Source organism: Cyprinodon variegatus, unplaced genomic scaffold (genome assembly GCF_000732505.1).
Source record: "Cyprinodon variegatus isolate N-32 unplaced genomic scaffold, C_variegatus-1.0 Scaffold326, whole genome shotgun sequence".
In the NCBI taxonomy this organism is placed as follows: Eukaryota; Metazoa; Chordata; class Actinopteri; order Cyprinodontiformes; family Cyprinodontidae; genus Cyprinodon; species Cyprinodon variegatus.
The window spans coordinates 422,547-444,002 of record NW_015150779.1 but is presented as its reverse complement, the minus strand read 5'-3'; the positions used below and the strand labels follow the sequence as shown (position 1 = coordinate 444,002).

The 21,456-nt window shown below is 38.1% G+C and overlaps 1 protein-coding gene across 3 annotated transcripts in view; it reads right to left on the bottom strand.

Moving 5' to 3' along the window:
• acsl1 (acyl-CoA synthetase long-chain family member 1) overlaps nucleotides 1–20,416 on the bottom strand; it is a 31,437-nt gene extending 11,021 nt beyond the window's left edge. For 2 of the 3 annotated variants that reach the window (XM_015384889.1, XM_015384887.1), the window contains exons 1-8: nucleotides 20,323–20,416; nucleotides 5,088–5,294; nucleotides 3,833–3,950; nucleotides 3,685–3,749; nucleotides 3,492–3,593; nucleotides 493–592; nucleotides 243–418; nucleotides 134–166 (exon numbers count right to left, since the gene is read on the bottom strand). In XM_015384889.1, the coding sequence (XP_015240375.1) occupies nucleotides 134–166; nucleotides 243–418; nucleotides 493–592; nucleotides 3,492–3,593; nucleotides 3,685–3,749; nucleotides 3,833–3,950; nucleotides 5,088–5,282 (789 nt within the window). In that variant the 5' untranslated portion in view covers nucleotides 5,283–5,294; nucleotides 20,323–20,416. Of the gene's footprint in view, nucleotides 1–133; nucleotides 167–242; nucleotides 419–492; nucleotides 593–3,491; nucleotides 3,594–3,684; nucleotides 3,750–3,832; nucleotides 3,951–5,087; nucleotides 5,295–9,353; nucleotides 9,460–20,322 lie in introns of those variants that run through there. The other variant, XM_015384888.1, reaches the window with a different exon arrangement.
• Nucleotides 20,417–21,456: the final 1,040 nt, after the last annotated feature.

Below are 21,456 nucleotides of genomic sequence, written 5' to 3'. Positions count from 1 at the left end.
TATATATATATATATATATATATATATATATATAAATAAATAAAGGAAAGAAACACTTAAAATAGTTCAACAGCAGCAACAACAAAACCTAACATGTCAAAGAGGAGAAAAAACTCATTCTGTTTCTACTCACTGTTGGTTTCTGATGATTAGCTTTGCCAATGGCCTAAAGAAAAAAAAAATCCATTTTAGCTTTTGAAGAGAAAACATTAAATTGCGACAGAAAAAATAAAAATCCTCACCTCGAACTCCTTCAGACTGAGGATCTCCACCCCGCTCTCTGTTCCTCGGCTCACCAGATCCTTGTCAAAAGCTTCCATTAGAACGATGGTTTTCACTGACTTCCCCTGCCCGCTGATGCAGTCCAGAATCATCTGAGCCTTCTCAGGTACGTCACATATCACTGTTGAGATGGTGGCTGAAACAGAGGCGTAGGAAACGGTTCACTTGCTCGGTCTCTGATTTATGAGTCACAGAGGAACTGGGTCGTACCTTTGTCGATGATGTAGCCGATGGCCTCCTTGCCGAGCGTGTCGTATAGAGGGACGACCACCAAGTTGTATGTGTAACAGGCCAGCTCTGAAATCGTCCACTAAACCCAAAACAACCCAAATGGGATTGATTGATTTATAATATATTGATAAAAGGAGGAAAATAAATCATGTAAAGAAGAAAACATACACATTTTGTAAAAAGTTGAATGGAGAGATATATCATATATAAAAAAAAAAAAACATTTAACATTCATAAAAGCTGCACATATAATAAAAATTTTAAAGTTTAAAATCTGAGTTGGTATTCTCCAGATTTCAACCAGCAATTAAAAACACGGTTGTAGATCAGGGCTAAAAGTGAGAAAATTGTCTTATTCTCTTTTTTACTGCCTGAAATCAAAGACTGCATTTACCTATGTAGGCAGTTTTATTACTTCCCCTAACAATCAGAAAAAGTGAAGAATTCTATATCAATTTAAATATAATATAACATTTGCAAAGTGCCATGAAAGGCTGTGTACATATGCCGGAGAAGGATAAAGTAGCACTAATACACAGAATAATAATGCATTTCCCATTTCTGGAGGTGAAGATCATTTGGAGATGCTAACCCAACAGCTGAAGCTCCGCACTATTGCAGCATAATGCAGGACCATGAATAGGCAGCAGTAAAAGACAAACAAAATGGAGACATCAAAAAACGAGGCTTCTCCAGGTGGAAGGAGCGAACGAAGATTTTCAAAGGGACATTAAAAGTTACCATGTTTCTCTTTGACAAGAAAGTGAACTGTACTGCCTAAATTAGCATAAAGCTAACTGTTTCTGTTCGGTTTAATCAGACAGTGTTGCTTGGAACCATAGAAAGCATAACCGTAGATCCTGCAAACATTTATCAATACTATTGGTACAAATTGGTACGTTTTAACTAAAAAGTCAACTAGTCTACTTAACTAGGCTGAGCAGTCCCCCGTGGGGCTTGAAAACCTATAATAATAATAATTGAACTTTACTGATCTCACACTGGAGAAATGTATCTCTGCATTTAACCCATCCCCTTGGTAGTGGGCTGCCATTGTGGGGCAACCGGGGATCAGTGTTGGGTTAAGGGTCTTGCTCAGAAACCCAGAGTTGCTGTCTGTTGGACTGGGGCTTCATCTCAGAACCTCAGGATTCCAAGCTCTATGCCCTAACCACTAGGCCGCCACTCCCCCCTAAAAATAACTTTATTGATTTCATATTGAAGTAATTTGACTCTGCATTTAACCCATCCTCTTGGGGAGTAGTGGCCTGCCATTGTGCGGCGCCCGGGGAGCAGTGTGGGGTTAAGGATCTCACTCAGGGACCCAGAGTGGAGTCTGTGGGGATAGAACTTGTATACTTGTACTTGCAACCTTCTCAAAGTGCAAGCGCACTGCTCTAACCACAAGGCCAACACTTCCCCTTGTCTCTTATAAGCTTATTCTATGGGCCTAGTAGAGCACACACTACAGTTAGCAATAAAAGCTGGATTGGACCAACCTGATATAACTCAGAGCAACACAGCAGCAAGAAGTATTGTAAGTAATTGTCAGACACACCCCACCTTGCAACCCTCGACTTAATGACATGTTTTTTGAGAACAACACATAGACTCCACTTTCACTGTCAAATAGTCGACTTGGCAAAATCAGAAGTTGTAGATGCCCTAATAGGCCTACATGTGTTTAGTGGAGTTTAAAGCTGTGGTAAACACTGGATTTTTGTCACAGTACATGTCAGCTTGTGGAGACCTCAATCCACCTCTGATGACATGATCACATCTGTGTTGTCGATGGTTTCTGACACACAGCGGCTACTATTGCCCCAATGTTAGCCATTAGGCAGTGATACGCTTCATCTAAATAAAACACCCCCATTTCACGGGTAGACAGGTGCAGCTAGTGGAGTTTTCTCCTGTGGGAGCTATAAATTCAAAATAAACTTATACCAAAAACCAATCAAACATATACTAAGTTATCACACCAGTATATTTATATTAATGCTAACAACGAAAAACATTATAAAAACACTTTATAAAAGCAAAACATTATTTTATGTACAGGTTTACTTTTTGTACATATATGTTGCCCTTCTAAGACTTTGTGAAGGCAAATCTGTGTTTTGCATGGTCCAATATGGTGTCACAAACCTAAAAAAAATAATGTACCAGTTAAATAATGGAGAAGCTATTAGTCAGATTTATATTTTTTGATATATAAAAACTATTTTCTGAGATTGTGTTTAAGATTAATTATGCAAATTAACAAACACCTACAAATAGTACACTATATTATATTATATTCATTGTGAATCCCAGATCGTTCATGCTTCTTTGCCTTTTCTAAAACATTATCCATGCTGTGTCAGATCCTGACATTTGAAAAAGAAGGCAGGAAAGCAGAATAAATCTGTAGCCTTGCTGCATGCAGTTAGCCAAGCCTTGCAGCTAAACCAGGTCCTAGAAATGACAGAGTGACCCATCTCCATCTGTCTTTGGACTGCTGATTAATTTTGATGTTTGGCTGACCAGGTCCAAATGCTTTCACCTCCAGCTTCTCTTAGTAAGTTTGCTTTAAGCGACTTCACTTCCACAACTCAACCTGTCAGTCACCTGCACTACAACTGTGATGACAGTTCCTGTCCCCTAGGGCAAAGCTCTCCTATACCTTTGTATTGCAGAGGAGCTACTGCGCATGTACGACTTTTAGAGAAAGTCGTACATGCGCACTGGGCGCCAATCCGACTGGGCGCCAATCCAACAAAAAAGGAAACAGCTTTACCCATCATTAAAGATTAAATATGTATCTTTCACATCTAAATATATATCAATATATTTCGAAATATTTAGATAGTGGCCAAATTTAGCTAGGTAGCTCTAAATCTGAGAATTTACTCTGTACCTTTACTAGATGCAATATAAAGATACAACTCACACAACAATGGCTTTTTAACATTAAAAATGAAAAGCATTTGATTTACTTCAGGTCTGTTTTGTGAAAAGATGCCGACAAACTTGTCGCCCGTGTGGAAGTGACCTCTGTGAAGAAGGGCGGAGCCAATGTTCTCTGCTCTATCCGCCACCTGGAAAAAAACAGGGCATTTCTCAAAAAAAAAGAAAAGAAGAATTTTGCAATACACAGCGGTTAACTCAAGGCAGCGCTCCACAGTTTACCTCTTGATATGACTGCCACTCATACGGCTGGTTTGGTTTCCTTGACCCAAGGCAAGGTCCATTATCTACCATGGCAAACAGGGAGGATCTGTTACTCGCTTTGGTGCCTTTAGGTGTTTTCGGATCAACCTCTAGCACATATACTCACTTGACACTCTGAGTCCTCGCTGGAACACCTGGTATATCGTTTGTGCATCACTGTAGTAATATGTGACAAACTCACTGTCGCTCTCATTTAGTACTGACCTTCTGGCACGCTCTCCCCCCTGTGGACAAATCAACATTCACAGACATGTTACATAATGACTCCTCCAATTGACTCCCAGGACTTACCAAGAGTATAAACTCATTAATCTGCTATGATTGATATCACTTTTAATGAGTCTGGATATCGGTGTCTAAGGCAATGTTCACACTGCAGCCTGAAGTGACCTAAATCTGATTTTTTTCCCCCCATATGCGACCTGTATATGATCTTTTCATGATAGTCTGAACCACACAGATCCAATTTTTTCCAATGCCACTTGGCTAGTCCGATACGAATCTGATCTTTTCAAATGCGACCTGTGTCTGAACGGCCAGGTCACATTCATCCGTCCTGTACTAATACCTGACAAAGGTCCCTATTCTGCGTCTTGCTAAGTAGAAGCGGCAAAACAAACAACAACCATGACATATGATAAAAAATATTGTGTTTTTAAGGTTGGCAAAGATCGATAGATGCGCTCCAGCACTACCATCCATGTTTAATTCCGCAAACACAGAGCCCGCTTGCTTGTGACGTCATTGCGTCCTCTACTGCGGATGCGGGACACTTGGGTTGTATGAATGCAGGTCACACAGGAGATCACATACAAGTCGCATATATTTGGAAATTTTAATGGCAATGGAAAAAAAAACGAATTTCACAAAAAAATCGGAATTGAGCATAAAGCCCTGCAGTGGGAACGTAGCCTAACAGTGCTGCAGCTCAAATGTTCCAGTCAACAACAACAGTAATTTCAGTGCATGGAAATATACACTATAAAGGATAAATGGCAACTGTTTTGTAGTGCCAGCACAGTTTAAATGTGAATAAAAAGCTACTACTTGGCTATAGTTATTTAAATAAACTTTAAGTTGGCAGGTCTGACTTCAAAGAACACAAGTGATCAGTAGTTGCAAAAAGAAAAAACCAAAAAGAAAAAACATGGTCTTTTTATTGGATCTATAGTTTTGCTCCACAGCAGCTGGAAAACAAACAAATCCTTCTTCCTGCAGCATGAGGTCAACTGCTTAATTTTTATGGGGTTTTTTTCTCTTGTAGTTCGGGGGCAGTTAGACTGTTCCAGGACATTTTTCTTACTCAGAAAGTAAGAAGAAAGAACAGGTGTTTAGTCATGAGAAAAAAAGTGGGACCTCACCGGTATTTCCAATGACTGCAGTCCGAGATCACAGGGCGGTTTCAGGGCTTTCGGCCGGGAGGCAAACCAGTAGGTGGTGATGGCAGCAAAGGCTCCCATACCCATAAGGGCATTTGTGGGGAAGCCTCGGACATACTGTCGGAAGTCATCTAGCTCGGGAATCCGCAGCTGTCTAAGAACCTCCTGAGCTTGCATGACTGTTCTGCACTGAAACAGAGGAAACAGCTGGGATTTAGAAAGTCCAACCAATCACAGCGCTACTTAACAGATTCACTGGAACATTTTTTAGACCAAAAAAGCACTAAAAGCACATCTACAAACATTTACTAAGGCCTTATCTAAACAACGAAAGTCTTTAACCCCCCCAAAAAAATCCACAAACTGACATTGCAACCACAGATCTTATAGAGACATATTGTACGTTTTTACGTAAGAAAAATCTTTATAATAGCTTTTTTATTTGACCATTTATGACTAAAACATTTTTGAACAGACTGACACCTTAGTAGTCCAGCACTGATGCTTTCACAGTGAGGAAAATAAATATTTGAACAACCTGATATTTTGCAAGTTTTCCCACATGTAAGTCATTGAGGGGTCATTTGTGATTGTAGGTGCATGTCCACTTTGAGAGACATAACAAAAAAAGTCAAAAGATCACAATGTATGATTTTTAACTATTTATTTGTATGATACAGCTGCAAATAAGTAGCTCATCACCTGAGAAAATCAATGTTAATATTTGCTTACAGTAGCCTTAGTTTGTAATTACAGAGGTCAAATGTTTCCTGTAGTTTTTCACCAGGTTTGCACACAGCTGCAGGAGGGATTTTGGCCCATTCCTCCACACAGATCTTCTCTAGATAAGTCAGGTTTCTGGGCTGTAGCTGAGAAACAAGGAGTTTGAGTTCCCTCCAAAGGTTCTCTATTGGGTTTCGGTCTGGAGACCACACCAGGACATGTCATGTTGGAAGACCCAGCCTCGACCCATCTTCAACGCCCTGAGAATGAGGGAAGGAGGTTGTTCCCCAAATTCCTTCAATAAATGGCCCCAGTTATTCTCTCTTTAATACAGGGCAGAGAGAGACAATACTGGATGATGCTGCTTCCTGCCTTACGTTGTTATTGGACTCCTTCTCACTGCACACAGACAGATGTGCCTGTGAGGGAAGCTGTGGGTAAAGCTAAAATACTATTTATAAACTTGTATAATTATACAGTAGAAAAACCTTTCCTCTTTAATTTGCACGGGATTAACTGGAAGTGCACTGAACAGCACAGGTTGTGAAGTGAATGAACAAAACTTCAAAAGTGGGGGAGTTTGTGTTTGGTCAGTTATTTATTTGTTGAAATTATGATTTAAGTTGGAAAGCCTGTTTTTTATGAAATGATGCCTCAACTGTAAGAAAATTTTTAAAAACCTTGAAAACTTTCCAAATCCTCTACAAATACCAATCAAAGGCCAGATGCATCTATCAACTCTAGTTCTGTGTTGTTCCCCAGATTGGACGACAGAGGTAAAGTCTAAAGTCTCCCAAGTTCTTTAGGTTTTATCTGATAGATCCTTCTGCAATGAGATTGCATCTACCGCCTGTTTTGTCCAAAACATTTGACAACTTCTACGTCTGCTGCTCAACCACTCATACAGTTTCATGACGTGGCAACTTTAAACAAAAAAAAAAGTCTAAGACATTTTTTCCTTTCGAAGTCACCACTTTGAGCTATCGGAAAAAGAGAGTAAGCATGCTAACATTCATTATTCGGGGACTTCAGCCATCTTATCTAAGTGAAGACATCATCAGCAAGAAAAACACATGACTTAAGACTTAAGTAACACATATTTTTAGAAAGTAAGAGGATTACACAGAAACTTGCATCGAAAAAAATATAATAAAGTTGCTGTGAGAGAAAAAAAAACAGTGACTATAGCCTCCTGTTCGTAATTTAATAAGTAATTATTATTTAATAAGTTAGTAATCCTATTAAAATGTGCCATTTTACTTATGTTTAAAAGCCACTGAGCTTTCTAGCTTATCCTTGGTATTTATTTGCAAACGACTCTCAAATGACTCCTGATCCAAACATCCCAAATAAAGACATAAACTAATGTGAACCTGCTTTTTGCATTGAGTGGTTCACCTCCAATTAAAGCTTTCTAGAATATTGCATTTTGCATTGATGGTGCTATGATCTATAGCCAATTACACCCATGCTATCTTTAGGAATCAAGTGATTTTAGCTTCCATTTCTTATTGCGGTGTGCACATTTCTACTTGACATGTTGATAGAATGACTCAAAAACCAGCAGACAAAGGTAGAACTTGTATAGCATAATAATGTTTAGTAATAAAACAAAAAGGAATCATGTTTCAGAGAGAGTCCATTAACTTTGTTGCATTTATTATTCTGTATTTCTGAAATCCAAAGATCAAAGGCGCATAAATATCTAATGACACCATATTTGTTTTTTCCAAATTTTTTTCAGCAATCACATTCAGAGCAATGATTCTCAAAATTGGAGTGAGAATCCCACTTAGGGTCGTGGGTCAACAGGACTGGGGTTTCTATGGAAATTAAAGGAGGCATCACTTAGAAATCTGACTTTTTTCACATAAAATGATGGGTAAGACCTCAGGTAAAACCTGCTGGAAAATCTCAAGTGCGAAAATGGCTTGTTTCTTTCTTTTTCTTCTCTTTGTTCGTACCAGAAAAGTCCGCTAAGATATTCTCTCTTTGTCTGTTGACCAAACTGCCAGGGGACAGTGGATAAAGTTCATCTTTGACAGCAATCTGTGACTCTCCCAGTAGCTCTTCATGTATCTGCTAAACATTTTGCATGTGAATTTTTCTCTAACTTGTGACACTAGTGGACAGAGATGCCATCAAGCCTGCGTTGGGAAAAGGGGTTCATTTCAACAATCAGAGACTGACCTGCAGGCAGTCGGTATCTGTTGCTGCTTTACCTTTTTATTGACTGCATGAGTCACGGGAAACGATGGTAAACAAACAATGGAAAACTGCTAATCCTGATAACGGCCTCTCTAGTACGGCCAGAGAAACTTAATGTGAAAAAACACATAACCAGCATCTTTCAGCTTCTCATGAAGCCCTCTCATTAACAGAGCTGATTTTCAGTTTTTCTGTTTAAAGGGGAAGATTTGTTCTGCTCTCCCATGTAACAGCTGTGCTATGGAGGGAAATCCGACTCCACACACGTTTCTCATCACAATCCTCGACGGAGACATAAGGAAACAACCACAGGCTCAACCACTTGCTTCGGGAGGGGAGAAAAAGCTTTCCGTTTGAGATACTTTAAACATGAAGTCACTGGGCTCAAACCTTTTTTTTTCTTTCTCTCCACTAACACGTTGCAATAAAAATTTAATCTAAAAAGTATTTTTTTTTTTTTAAATAAGTGCATTTTTTTCTTGAATTCAGGATGCAAGTGAGACAGTTTTCAAATGGAACAAGACCATTTACATTTAAAACAAGAAAAACGATTACATAGTGTTATTTCAAGTGCATATTATCTAATTATAAAAATTTAGCAAATCAAATTATTAACCAACTCAAATTAATTTAATTTAAGATTTTGCTTTTACTGATTTCTAGATTGTTTTGTTGCAGCAGAACAAAAAATGTGAAATTAAAATCACACATTGCAGAATTAGAGATTTTGTGATTTTAATCAAACATCTAATGGGCTACAGCTGCTCTTGAAGCGTAAATAATACAGTTGGTAATACTTTTAGATAAATTCCCAGAATAGACTCAGACTTATTAATAATTGACTCTTTAATCGGCTCATATATTTGTCCTAGGTAATGTTTGCTATAAACCTCAGGACATTCAGGTCAAATGATCTGACCTCTGTGGTGAAGGTAAATGAAGTCATTGAGTAAAATACAAATGACTTCTCACCTACTTCTATTATTACCTTGAAGCTCATGGCAAATGGGACTAGTGCCAAGTGGAGCAAAGTACACAAGCAAATAGAATTAAGAGTTATTTGTGAAATAAATAAAAGTATGAAGAAATATCATTAAAAAAACAGACATAACTGCTAATGATTTAGCTTCTTGAAAAAGAATAAAAACGAGGACTGACAAAAGCTTCTTTTCCTCTGACACTTTTACCCATGTTAGAGGAGTCAGATGTTCACAATACTAAACCAAAGTCAGTTGAACTTAAATGCACGTGAGCATATTATCAGACAGCACAGCTCAGATTATCCACACACAAACATTTAACCATATCTGTACTCACAGAGCGTAAATGGCAAAGGGTCGAGGTTGTGTTTCACAGTGGCGAGGTGCAGTTATCTGAAAGGCAGTGCTGCAGTAGCTATTAGAAGGGATCCCACTGACCTCTAATAGACCTCTCTGTTCTCACAACTATGAATAGCAGAAACACGCCCCTCCTCAAACAGAAACACAGACGCGTGAGACGCAGCAAGCCGCTCGCTGGAGAGTCACTGGGAGGGGGACGGGTTGAAACATACCAACAGACTGTTTTGTCATCTTTGTTCCCAAACACATCCGATGTGCAGTTAGCTGGTTTTCCTTTGTAACACAGGTAAACGTAGGGTGCTGCTAGAATCCCAGAGAAAATGCAAGCTGCCCCATAGTGGCTTAAAGACTTATTATTCCACTGATGTTAATGTGAAACAAACAGCTAGACACTAAGTTTAACTTCAATGTAGTGAAATAACCAAACAAAGAAATAATAAGTATGTGTATCTAACTGAGGGTTAGATACACATCATCCGAAGCATCATCTCCCTTTAACAACCTGTTGCTAAATGCTGCTTGTGTTTAATTAATTAACCCCAAAGTCACGATTTCACCTTCTTGCAAAGAAAGACCAATTTGTATGTCACATAAATATTCCTGAATGTCAGAAGGAGTTATGTGGAAACTAACAGAGCTCCAACCATTCTGTCTCCCACAGCTGATGGCCAAACTAATGAATCAGTTCGCTCAGAAGAAACACTTAATGTCTATAAATTGAGGGACTGTTCAGGAGACACTGAGCAGAAACCTTTACTGCGTCATCAATGAAGGACTGTGGAGAGAGAAAGCAACAAGACTGTAGAGAAAAACCTCTGCAGAACTAATCTTGCAACCAAGATCTCTGAAGGAAAACTGTTGAACTAGAGTAGAGGCTATCACTCTAATTAGATAGATAACATTTCGCAGCTTTGGTCGGTATGACTGAAGGACCTATCTAAGCAGAGAGCCTGACTTATGAGCTTGATAGACTCTAAATGGAGTCAATGGAGATGAATATTAATTTTCAGTTTGAAAAAACACCAATAAATTTGGCAATTTTTATCTCTCATATCAGAGCATGCTCTTTTTTAATCATTTCCCAAACAACCAGTGCTTTTTATCTTTCCACTGTTTCTGTACAGGAATCGGTCTTATGAAAGATAAAGGCTTGCTTGGTCAAATTGATATAAAAAAAGAACAAAAACAACTAGATTCAACTCAGTTATTTTATATATATCACTTATTCACAACATATATAACACAATGGTTCCTTTAATGGCATCATCTAGAGTAGAAACATGGCTAAGCAGATGACGGCAGGGACAGTTTTTAGGTTTGAAATATGAAAGAGTGCATAGAGTTGTACCAGTAGAAGCTTAGCCAATAGTGTGGGTTACCCTTTACAGGTGAGAGAAGGAAATCCTGTAAACCTGTTTAGCTAAATTTTCTGGGTAAAAAACAGATTATTATTGTTATTATTTTTATAAACATATTTTTTTATGTGTCTTGTTTGCCAATAAAGAGCTGAGGAATAGATTCCCGGTGCTGGATTATACCTTAGATTTGCTTTAACAAGGTTCATAAGGTTCCACTTGGTGATTTCGTATTAAAACTATTAGAGGCGTCTATGGGGAAAAAAGGCAATGGACACCGAGACAGAATTGGAAATGAGAAAGGAAGAGGAGATGAGAAGTAAGGGGAAGAAAGAGAGAATAAAGGAGAGATTCGGAAAATAAAAACGAAAAAGAAAAATAGAGAAAATACAGAATACTTCTTTTTGGTTTGTTGCGAGTCTAGAGAAATGAGAAGCAAAAGATAGAAAAGAAAAGAAAACAGCCACCATGACAGACAAATGCATACAAAAACCACATTATTAAAGTACCACCCAAGACATGGGAAATCAAACAAACAAACAAACACCACCAAAAAAACGATTAATATGCTCATGGCTGATATGAAAAGGATGTCTCTATTCTTGTCAGCACCTACAGATTATATTTCAGTGATCTTAACAAAATAACTGCAGGCTAAACTGAGCCCACTAGGTTTATACAGCATGAGATCCAATGTAAACGAATTGTAACGTCATAATAGCTGCTGAATTATATCTGAAAGGTGAGGTTTTTGTTCAACAGGTGCATGAAGGTTAAGATTTCTCAAGGTTCTGTATATTCCACCGTTGAGCTTTGAAATGACATAAAGACATGTCCCAATTACTTTACCTTCGTTAGCATCCCATAATTCTCATTCATAATTTGGAAATATGTATCTTTATGGAGGAAAAATACAAACTAATGCTATTCTATTTAAAATTAATTTAAAAAAACATAAAAAATATTTTCAAAATAGTAAAAAAATCTAATAAAATTAGATGGCTGTCTTCTATTTTCTTACTTTACCTAAAGGCGAGACTTGGTAAGAGTTGGTCACATCGTTTTAATTTATATCCCATGAAGTAAAAGACACAATCTTTCATTATCAAATCAAATTGGTGAAATATAATCAAAGGCTCCAAATTGATTTATTTGATTTAGCAGATAATTTGGTTCACCTGCTAAATCAATTGACTCAGAGCCAGCATAAGAAGACGCTGCTGAGAATAATCTTACACAAAAAAAAAAGAAACTTAGTTCAAACTTGACATTTTTATCACCCAATCAATTCGTCAATTTCAGTCAAATTCAGGAAGTTACCAGCGAGGAGGTTTGATGAAACCTCCTTCTGACGCTGGTTCTTTCCACAGAGCATTTGTGCTGACAGTTGTTGGAGGTGAAAGGTAGTTGTAAAAAAAAAAACAAAAAACCCACCCACCTCCACTCTCCTTACTTGGCCTGGGAGAATGACAAGCCAATGGCAGAGCAAGTTCACCAGTCAGACCACACTCCAGCACAAGATCAGGGGGTGTGTAGGGGGGGAGTTGGGGAGTGCAGCAAGGTCATTTGACACATAACAGAACATGAAGAAAGGCCAGCAGCCCAAAGGCACGTTATAGCTCTGCAGATGATACCAGAGCCACTCCAACCTCAGCCTGGAGGTTAGAGTGATATAACTCAGTCACACTTGATTTCCTCTTAACTACACTTAGTAAGGAGTTGTGCCATAATGTCTTCGATAATCAGGAGTTAAAAGGTTAAAGTCAAAGGTAACTCGTTTAAGACAAAATCTAAGAGTGGAGTTGACTCCTTGTCTGAATCAGGAGTATTTGCTGCAGTTTTCTTTGAAAGCTGTGAATCTTCCTGTCGAACTGGACGATTCAGCAGTGACAAATAAAATCTAAATTACATACCTTAAATAAAATGAAGTCTGCTGTAGATATCCATTACATTTGCATATAAAATGACACAGATGACTGAAGTACCCACATCTATTAACATTTTCTATACTGCTTCATCTTTAAACCTTGATCTGTTTTCTTGGAATTTCGTGAGATAAACCAACAAAAAAACAATGCATAACTAATATAAAAGGATAGCTGGATTTCACAGATAAAAATCACAAAACATGATATACTTTAGCCCTCCTCACTCTGTGTTCTTTTGGCTGCATCCATTTTCAGGGGTTGCCATAGCAACATTTGTCAATTTTTACATCAGATGCCCTCCCTGTCACAACCGGCATTCAAACCCAGGTCACCCGCTTGGCAATCGGAGGCTCGACCTAGAACACCATGACAGTTCTGTTTAATCCTCCTTACCCCTAAATTAAAGTAACACATTGAATAAATACATAGTGACCAGGACCAGGATCATTAAACAGTCAATCTACGTGTAGCCTAATCTCAGTTGAAGTAGAATCAGGTGAGAAAACATCATCTTTGGACATCTCACATGGCGAGGCTATCCATAGATAAGCTGGGAGCACTCACAAATTTAGCAAATCTGGGAAAAACAGCAAACATGTGGAGTTAAGAGTGCAGGTAAAATGTGACAAACATTGACACGCATTGCTGCAATCCTCTGTATGCCAAAACTTAAAACAGATTAGAGCATGGAAAGAGACACCCTTCATCCAAACAAAATGACCTGGACTGGATTCATTCTGCAAAGAAGAAGCAAAAAGAAAACACAATGTGAAAGTTTTTAAGAGGTGCAAACTGAAACTGATTTTTTTTTTTTTCTCTTTCACTTCTGACTTTTTGTCACCTTAAATCCTAGTATAACACGTCGAAGTTGTATTTCTAGACAAAATGTGTCACAATGAAAGAATAGTTGTACCAAGAACTGTTTTTAGCGGAAGACACTGAAGTCACAAACCGCATCACATGTAGTCTGTGTGTAACTTCCCCTCTGAGACTAAGATTAACATGAAGAGCTTCAATTCCTTAAACTGTAGTTAAAGGGACACTGATTAAGAAAAGAAATGTGGTGCCTCAGTTACCTTGGTGATAATGCAACACTTCCACACACTCCACACCCTGCCCCACGGGAAGCACTTCAACAAAAAGACTGAATGGCAATAATCATCTACAAATCTCCTTCCTTCTACACTTACAGGCTAATGTTTCATGGCTTGTTTTCCAAAGATGAGCAAACAGAAGCGCTCTAAATATGGCGAAGCAGCCAACGAATCTCATAGAGAGGCATGCTGTTTGTCACTGTGTGGCTGTCAGATGGCTGGTAGACCTCATGCGGCTGCAGTGTGACTTTTCTCCTGCGCTCCCTGACACGTGTTCATACTGCACTCACCGCAGTCAGCTCTGGGTTTGGAACCAAAGGCTGACCTTGCACAAGAAGACCACTATGAGTAGTGCAGGTCCCGACCCCCAAGATGAAACCTCACACTGCTGGTCACATGAGGCGCAGCAGGAAAATGCATAGAGAGAAGAGGGATAGTGAAGTGGGGCAAAGGTCACATGTCTGTCAAAAGTTTCCATCTAGTCCACCCTGTGTGTCATGACACACACAGGGTTCCCAATGCAGGTCACAGAGAAAAAACATCATTCTGATTTTTCTCTCCAGTCCGAGGTCACTCCTTCTCATTTGAGTCGTATTTGATTAAAATCAAGATTCTTGTCTAAGCATCAGCTGTGGAGTCGGATCAATCAACCACTAAGCTTAGCAAAAGCCAATTCAACCTGCTCCTCTTCATTTTATACTTAAACAAGATGAGTTGACGAAGTTTCATGATGAACATTTTTCTGTTTACAATGTCAAACTCTTAAAGCTGGGAGCCAAATGCTGTTGCCTGTTAAAAAAAGGAGCTGTAATAAGTAGGGAATAATCCTGAGAATTCCATTATTGAAATTATCGGCAACAAACTTAGCAATCGATTAATTGCTAAATGGAGTATTGAGATTCTAAAACGTGCCTTTAGCTGACAGAGGGGCCTACGCAAGAGAACCAAATTTGTAAATATATATATCGCACAAGCCTTATATATATATATATATATATATATATATATATATATGCATTTGTGCGCTGGTGGATGGTATTTCCTTCCCCTTTTTAAGACACTGCAGCATTATCATGTGAATCCACCAATCCACTCAGAAGCGTAAACAAAGAGAATGATGGATGAGCCCAATGAAGAAGTGTCTAACACAGCTGTAAACGAAATTAGATCAGCTAATCCAGTGGAGCCGAGCGAGAGCAGAGGTGAAGCTGAGCGTGCAGAGAAGAAGTCTAGAGCGCGTTGTCAGTTGGGCACGCAGCAGACCGGTTTCAAGTGAAGGTGTGCGAGTTTTAACGATGCATATTGTTCTCCCTGTATGCTCAGTTCGGTGGAACCAACATTACGCCATAGATGTTGAGAAAAAGGACACAAAATTTTGCCTGAAAACTGTTGGAACTACCCAAAGTAACATATCCAGCCTCCACCAACTACAGCACAACCACATTGTTGAGTTAAAGGTGTGCAAAAGGTTCAATTACCTCTGCGCAACAATGTTTGCAAGACAGGAAACAATTTTCTCCTGTTCAATGAGACATTGTTGAATGTTTAAACCTGAATGGGTACTACACTTCATTATTTAATTGAAAGTAATATGTAATGGGATTTATTCAATAAATAAATAAATATTGGTGGAATGGCAGCTTAGTGGTTAGGGCATTGCGCTTGGATCCAAGAGGTTCTGAATTCAAGCCCCATTCCCACAGACTGCTAGCCTGGGTGCCATTCCGAACTTAGTCCCGCCCACAACGTTTGAGGTCGGGAAGTTCGGCCCACACTGTGTGGGGGTTAAGGCTCCCCGGGCGCCACACAATTGCAGCCTACTGCTCTCCAAAAGAATGGGTTAAATGCAGAGAGCGTATTCCGTTGCTTTTTACTTGTGAAACTGTAATGACAATAAAATGTATTCTTCTATTCTTTTTTATAAAAAGATCAATTCATCAATTGATCATCAGATCAATTCATCAAATCCAATTATCAATCAGTTAATCAGAAAAATAATCAATAGGTCAATCAATTAGCAAGATGATGGTTAGTTCCAGCCCTAGTAATAATCTGCAGCTGACATGTTAAATGAGCCGGATTTATAGCTCTATCAATGACGTATCCATCACATATTCAAACACATATGGACATTTTTTTATAAGCAACACTGGAATTTACTGTTCACCAAACACACCGCACAAGACCTACTAGTTGGAAAGTGACTGTAGACCAGTCAGCTTATTTCAGTATCATTAAACTGTGAAAATAAGTACGGGAAGCCCAGTGGGGTATAGAAAGCTGAAAGAAAAGGAAAAAAAATTCCCCCTGAGGCTTATTGGCTGTTCATCCAGGCTGCTACAGTACAATAGGGAATGAGACTTCAAAAGCAACAGGAAGATAAACACTTTTTTTTTTTATGTATTTGCCTAGTCTAGCTTTGTTTTTCACAGAACCTGCTGGAGAGAATTTGTTTATCTTGTTTTTTAAACCGTGACAATGCAGCTGGTTGCACTAATTGCGCTAATCCACAGCTACAATAAAAAGAAATACCTCTTAAAAATAAGACGAAATTAAGACATTTTCCAATAAAATCTTCAGTAACCCAGCACATGTTTAGTATCTATTAATCCCATAGAAATAAGAACTTATGTGATGCAAATTTTGGCAAGCACTCAAAACAAGTGAAAACTATTGAGCTATAATCCATCTTGTAAATGAGAAACACTGTCTCATGCTGTTATGTTATCTTTACTATTACCGTTGACTTGAAACCTGGAAGCGAGACGTCATCGTTGAGAAATAATTGGTTTCACTATAGCTTGATGTTACCCTACGTGTATAATCGCAATTTAAAAAAAATGTATTTTACATTTTCTCACTGAGAAAAAACAATATATTGTTTTTATTTATAGCTTTTACAGAAAGATCCGAATCAGCTAAAATCTGGTTTAACAGGTCAGAGGATTACAGAAATCAGAGTTATCGTATAACTTCACTACAGGACAAGACTTTAAATACCATAAGAAATAAAATTCAATAAAATCCAGAAAGAGAAAACTTCAGATAAACAGATTTCCAAGGAGGCCATTCCACTTAAATCACCAAGCAAATTAGATTTGTTTAGCCTTGAAGATTTCTTGCATGACTTTTCCAAGTTCTCTCAATTATAAGATATGAGTGAAAAGCTGTTGAGATGTGACACTCAGCTTTGAAGGTCACATATAAGAGCTGATTGTGTTGTAAACACTGGCTCTTTTAGCCTGCTGTCAGCCCACAACAGAAACAGTCATGCTGGTATTCTCAAATGACCATGAACGGCGTAATGACAGGCTCCAAAAAACCACAATCTCTCCTTCTGTTTGCTATAAAGACAGCTTCTCCTGTGCCTAAAGGAAAAACACATGACATCTGCACAGTCACCTAACGTGTGTCTGTTTACCACGGATGTATATAACTCCTCTGCCGCTCATATAAAAAGTAGAAACATAACGACACGCCTCTCAGTCTGCATTCCACAGATTCCTGTAAAAATAAAGTTTATAGTAAAACACCTGCAGAGCTTCCACCCCGTCTGTTCGAAACCAACTGAAAATGTTTACTGAGAGATTCAGAACATGACGACTGACTGAGGGAATCTGATTTAGTTCTCAAAGGCTAAAAAAATAATGAAAGAAATCAATAGAAAAATTACATTTCTTGACTGTCTATGAAACTATCAAACAAAACAATTAATAACAGTGAAGCATGTGTAAAATCAAACAAATATAAACTGGTGTTTTGAGGCATCAAGCAAGATGTGTCCTTAAATGAGAAAACTTAATGGGGGAACAGCAGTGATGTATGGGTTTAAAGGAGCTGGGGAAACTTGATATTAAGGCCAGTGCATTAATAGAGCAGGTATGTTGATTTTAAAGGTCGATTTCTTTTAATGAATCAAAAAAAGAGATGTTAATATTAAATGTATTTAACAAATCTCCGATCCTACTAATAGTACAGAGTGCACATTGTACTATATATTCTATACCGCTGGAACCTTTTAAATATTTGGTCTAATTAATGCTTAGACCCGGCAGACTGTTTCTTCTGACTCAAAGTAGTATTACTGCTTTAGGGTGCTCCAGCCACAGTCTCAAATTAAATGGGACAGAATTAATGAAGGAAACTAAAGATTAGGGTAATGGTAAGTATACCATCCAGCCTTGAACACTTGTACCTCATCAAAACACAACAGACCAATGGAAACATTGAAACATATGGTCAGCAAACAGGAACACAAACAGACATCTTTGCAAGGAGTATGTTTTTCCCACAACATAAATTTAAATTAACCTTTATTAAGCAACAATGAATTAAAGTGAATCAATTATATGCAACAGAACCCCAAAAACTTGAGTTTGAGGCTTATTTTAAATTCTCTTACAGAGTTGTGATAGAATACTGCATCCTGACAGTCTCTGGTGAAAACCTCACCATATTCACCTTTGCTCTGTCTCTTTGATTGCTCCAAGGACACCTCAGAATTGAATCTCCAACAGCAAAAAGAAATCTCCAAACCAATTCCAGCACATTCTTAGAGCCATTAATGCAGGCCAGGATAGTTCAAACAACAAAAATCAAACCTTTCTTCCATTGAAATTATTGATTCTTTAAAGTTATTAATCTTTTCTATTCCAGGTGTTATTATTTATGGCTAAATATTTGTTTTATTGTTATCTGACAGTTAATAAAATATCTGTAAAAGACAGGTGGAGTTTAGAAAAAGAAATCCTAACATATATATAGGCAGCAGTAAAATATTATTAATGCCATTTTTTTTTATCCAGAAGATCTTGCTGTAAATATATCTTAGAGGTAGAGGCCATTTCACTCAAGAAATATAACACATTGAGGGAGAGGGGGGAGATGGGCCCCAGTATTACCAGCTAACTACACCCCTGCCTTTGAATGTCCATTGGTTGCTTGGCAACTGCATCCACCATGAAATGCAACAATGTCCCTGAAAAATGAATCTCTCTAATGCCAGCTCCCATTTACACCTAGATAGGAGAATCAGCAAATTATTTTAGACTTTTAAATTCTCACAAGTAAGGATCATAACATCAGAAACCTTTAGACTGCAGTATTTTATTACAATGAAGCAGACTTTGCTAAAAAACATGCCCGGATATCAATAGGCACATACATACCATACTAAATAAACTGCTGGGTTATTAATCTAATCTAAATGCTGTTTGATTCTTCTGTTGCAAACAAAGGATGGTTCTATTTAACCAAATACTGGGTCAAACATGGTGACCCAGTTTTTTTGATTAGAGATGAGATTAGAATGAGGTTTATCATTCCTCAATTATCTATTTGGCTGAATTGTTGTTCTGTAAGATGGTTAACGCCCCATGTTATTGAGTCCAACTAGAGGACGGGTCTTTTACACAGTTATTAAGTCGGTTAACCCAGGTAACATCCACCAATTCAAGAATTGTGTTGAATTTTTTTCTTTCAATAATCTTTTTTGCTGTTGTAAACACCAGAACTCCCCCACTGTGGGACAATAAAAGGATTCTCTATTCTATTCTATTCTATTCAAAATGTTCAAAAGAGTAAAAATGCTGCTCATTGGTTAAAACAGTTTGTCAAAGAAAGCATCCTTAGACATCATGAGGTTTGTTTGTTTGTTTGTTTTAAACCTATTCTGGGGCTGAAATCTCAGCCCAGTACACTGCGTCAAACCTTCAACCGAACCCTTTGGTCTGGACTGCAAAGAGCAAAAATATCTTCATCTCAACCAAGAACCTGATTAAAAAGGATATCTGACCAAGAATGTCTCCTTCCTACAGTAAAATTCCCAACAAGTTACAAGTGTGACTTAAAATACCAAAAAAATAAATAAATAAATAAATACATATATAATTTTATCATCATAAAAGAATATTCCAATAAACGAGGCAATCATAAAAACATAAGATCACGTATCTCTGTAGAGAATAGTTGTTATTTAAAAGAGACGCCATATGCAGACAGTAGCCACTAACTTCCTTATGTTAGTAATAACCCTCCGCGCGCGCGCGCGCGCGTGCACACCCCACACACTGTCTCTCAGAAAGTGATAAACGATGTGGCGGGATGTCAGCACGAGAACTGAGAGGTAATGCTCTATTTCTCCCTCTATAATTTAATAACCCGCCACCAAACAGCAGCTTATGCAACAAAGCTGGAGAGAGAAAAAATACGCCCGAAAACAAAACAGCCAAAGTTTGTACACATAACAGATAAGTGCGCACTCTGAAACCTGATGCAGCTACGTGTGCATCCATGTCTGTTTTCATTTCATAACCCTCCTCTATGCGCACGAAGGTTCTTCACGCGCAGAACAAAAACTCACGTGTTTTATGTTTAAATGAGAAGAAGAGGAAAAAAGATTTCACCAAAAAAAAAAAGGACACAACTTCAAAACAACTGAATTCACCCAAAATAATAACCTTTTAGATGCCTGCTTCCTGCTTTTTGATGCGCAGATGCGCCATTTTAATCTTAGATTTCATCTATAGGCTCGAATATGTCCATTTTTTTAAGAGGCGATAAGAACTAACCTGTAAGCAGCTGCAGACTTATTGGGATTCTTCAGGAAGAAGCAACAGTGGCAGGAGCGGCTGCGGCGGAAGGCTGCGTGAGTTAGAGCGGCTCTCAGCCAATAAGGGGCGGAGTTACATGTGGCTTTAACAAAACACTGAGAGCCGTTCCCTCATTGGTCAGTGGGTCGTGACAGCGACTGCTGTACTAGTTGCTCAAAAATCTGGTATGAGTGGCTGCTTAGGGAAGAGTACATCTGAACTATCCGCTCCTCATGAACCGATTGACGATTATTCTCTATAGTGACCATGAGGAATGTCAAATATTAGATGATAAAGATTCATTAATTTGTGCATCAGATGATAAGTGGGCCATCACCAGCTGTTACATATGAGGAAATGGGTTATCAATCAAAATCACTTGTATAAGAACTATTTAGACTTTTTTTAGGTTTGTTTTTGTAAGAAATTTGATGCCAGTGTGAGCCTCCACTTCAGCTGTCAACAATGGGCTCCATAGAGCTTCTGCAAGAACTGTTGGACTGAATAATGAGCTGGACAGAAGGATTGCTGCATTATGTAATAATCTTGGTTCACTAACCTCAATAAAAAAACAAAGCAAAAAAAATCCCAGATTATAAGTTATCAAAATCATAATGTATACAAATCAAAGCTAGATGTGGGGCCATGGCCACCCTTAGGCAATCATTGGCCACCCCTGTGGCCACCCCTTCCATGTTTTCCCTCTAATACAGATGGTGGCACCAGTAATACTCTCAAGTGGAATATTCAAAACATTTTATTATTTTATTTTTTTGTTAATTATGCAAATCAATATACTAACATCAAAGATGATATGTACAGGGCCATTTTTTTCAGAACTCGATTTTGTGTCATATGGGGTAAAGAGAAAATGATGTGCCTATCTAGGAGTCTTCAGTGAAATCATAAATAAAAATTCTAATAAAAACTATTAGTGCTTGGAAATATCAATTTTATGCAGAATGTCTATTGATACAAGTAGGTAAGTAAAGACAATGAAAAAGATTTATCCACTATACCTTTTATCTAGAAGTCACGGATGTTTAAATATATGTGTCTATTTGTTAGCAAAGGCTGTAGGAAAGTATAGTTTGTCTTTATTTGGAAAATATG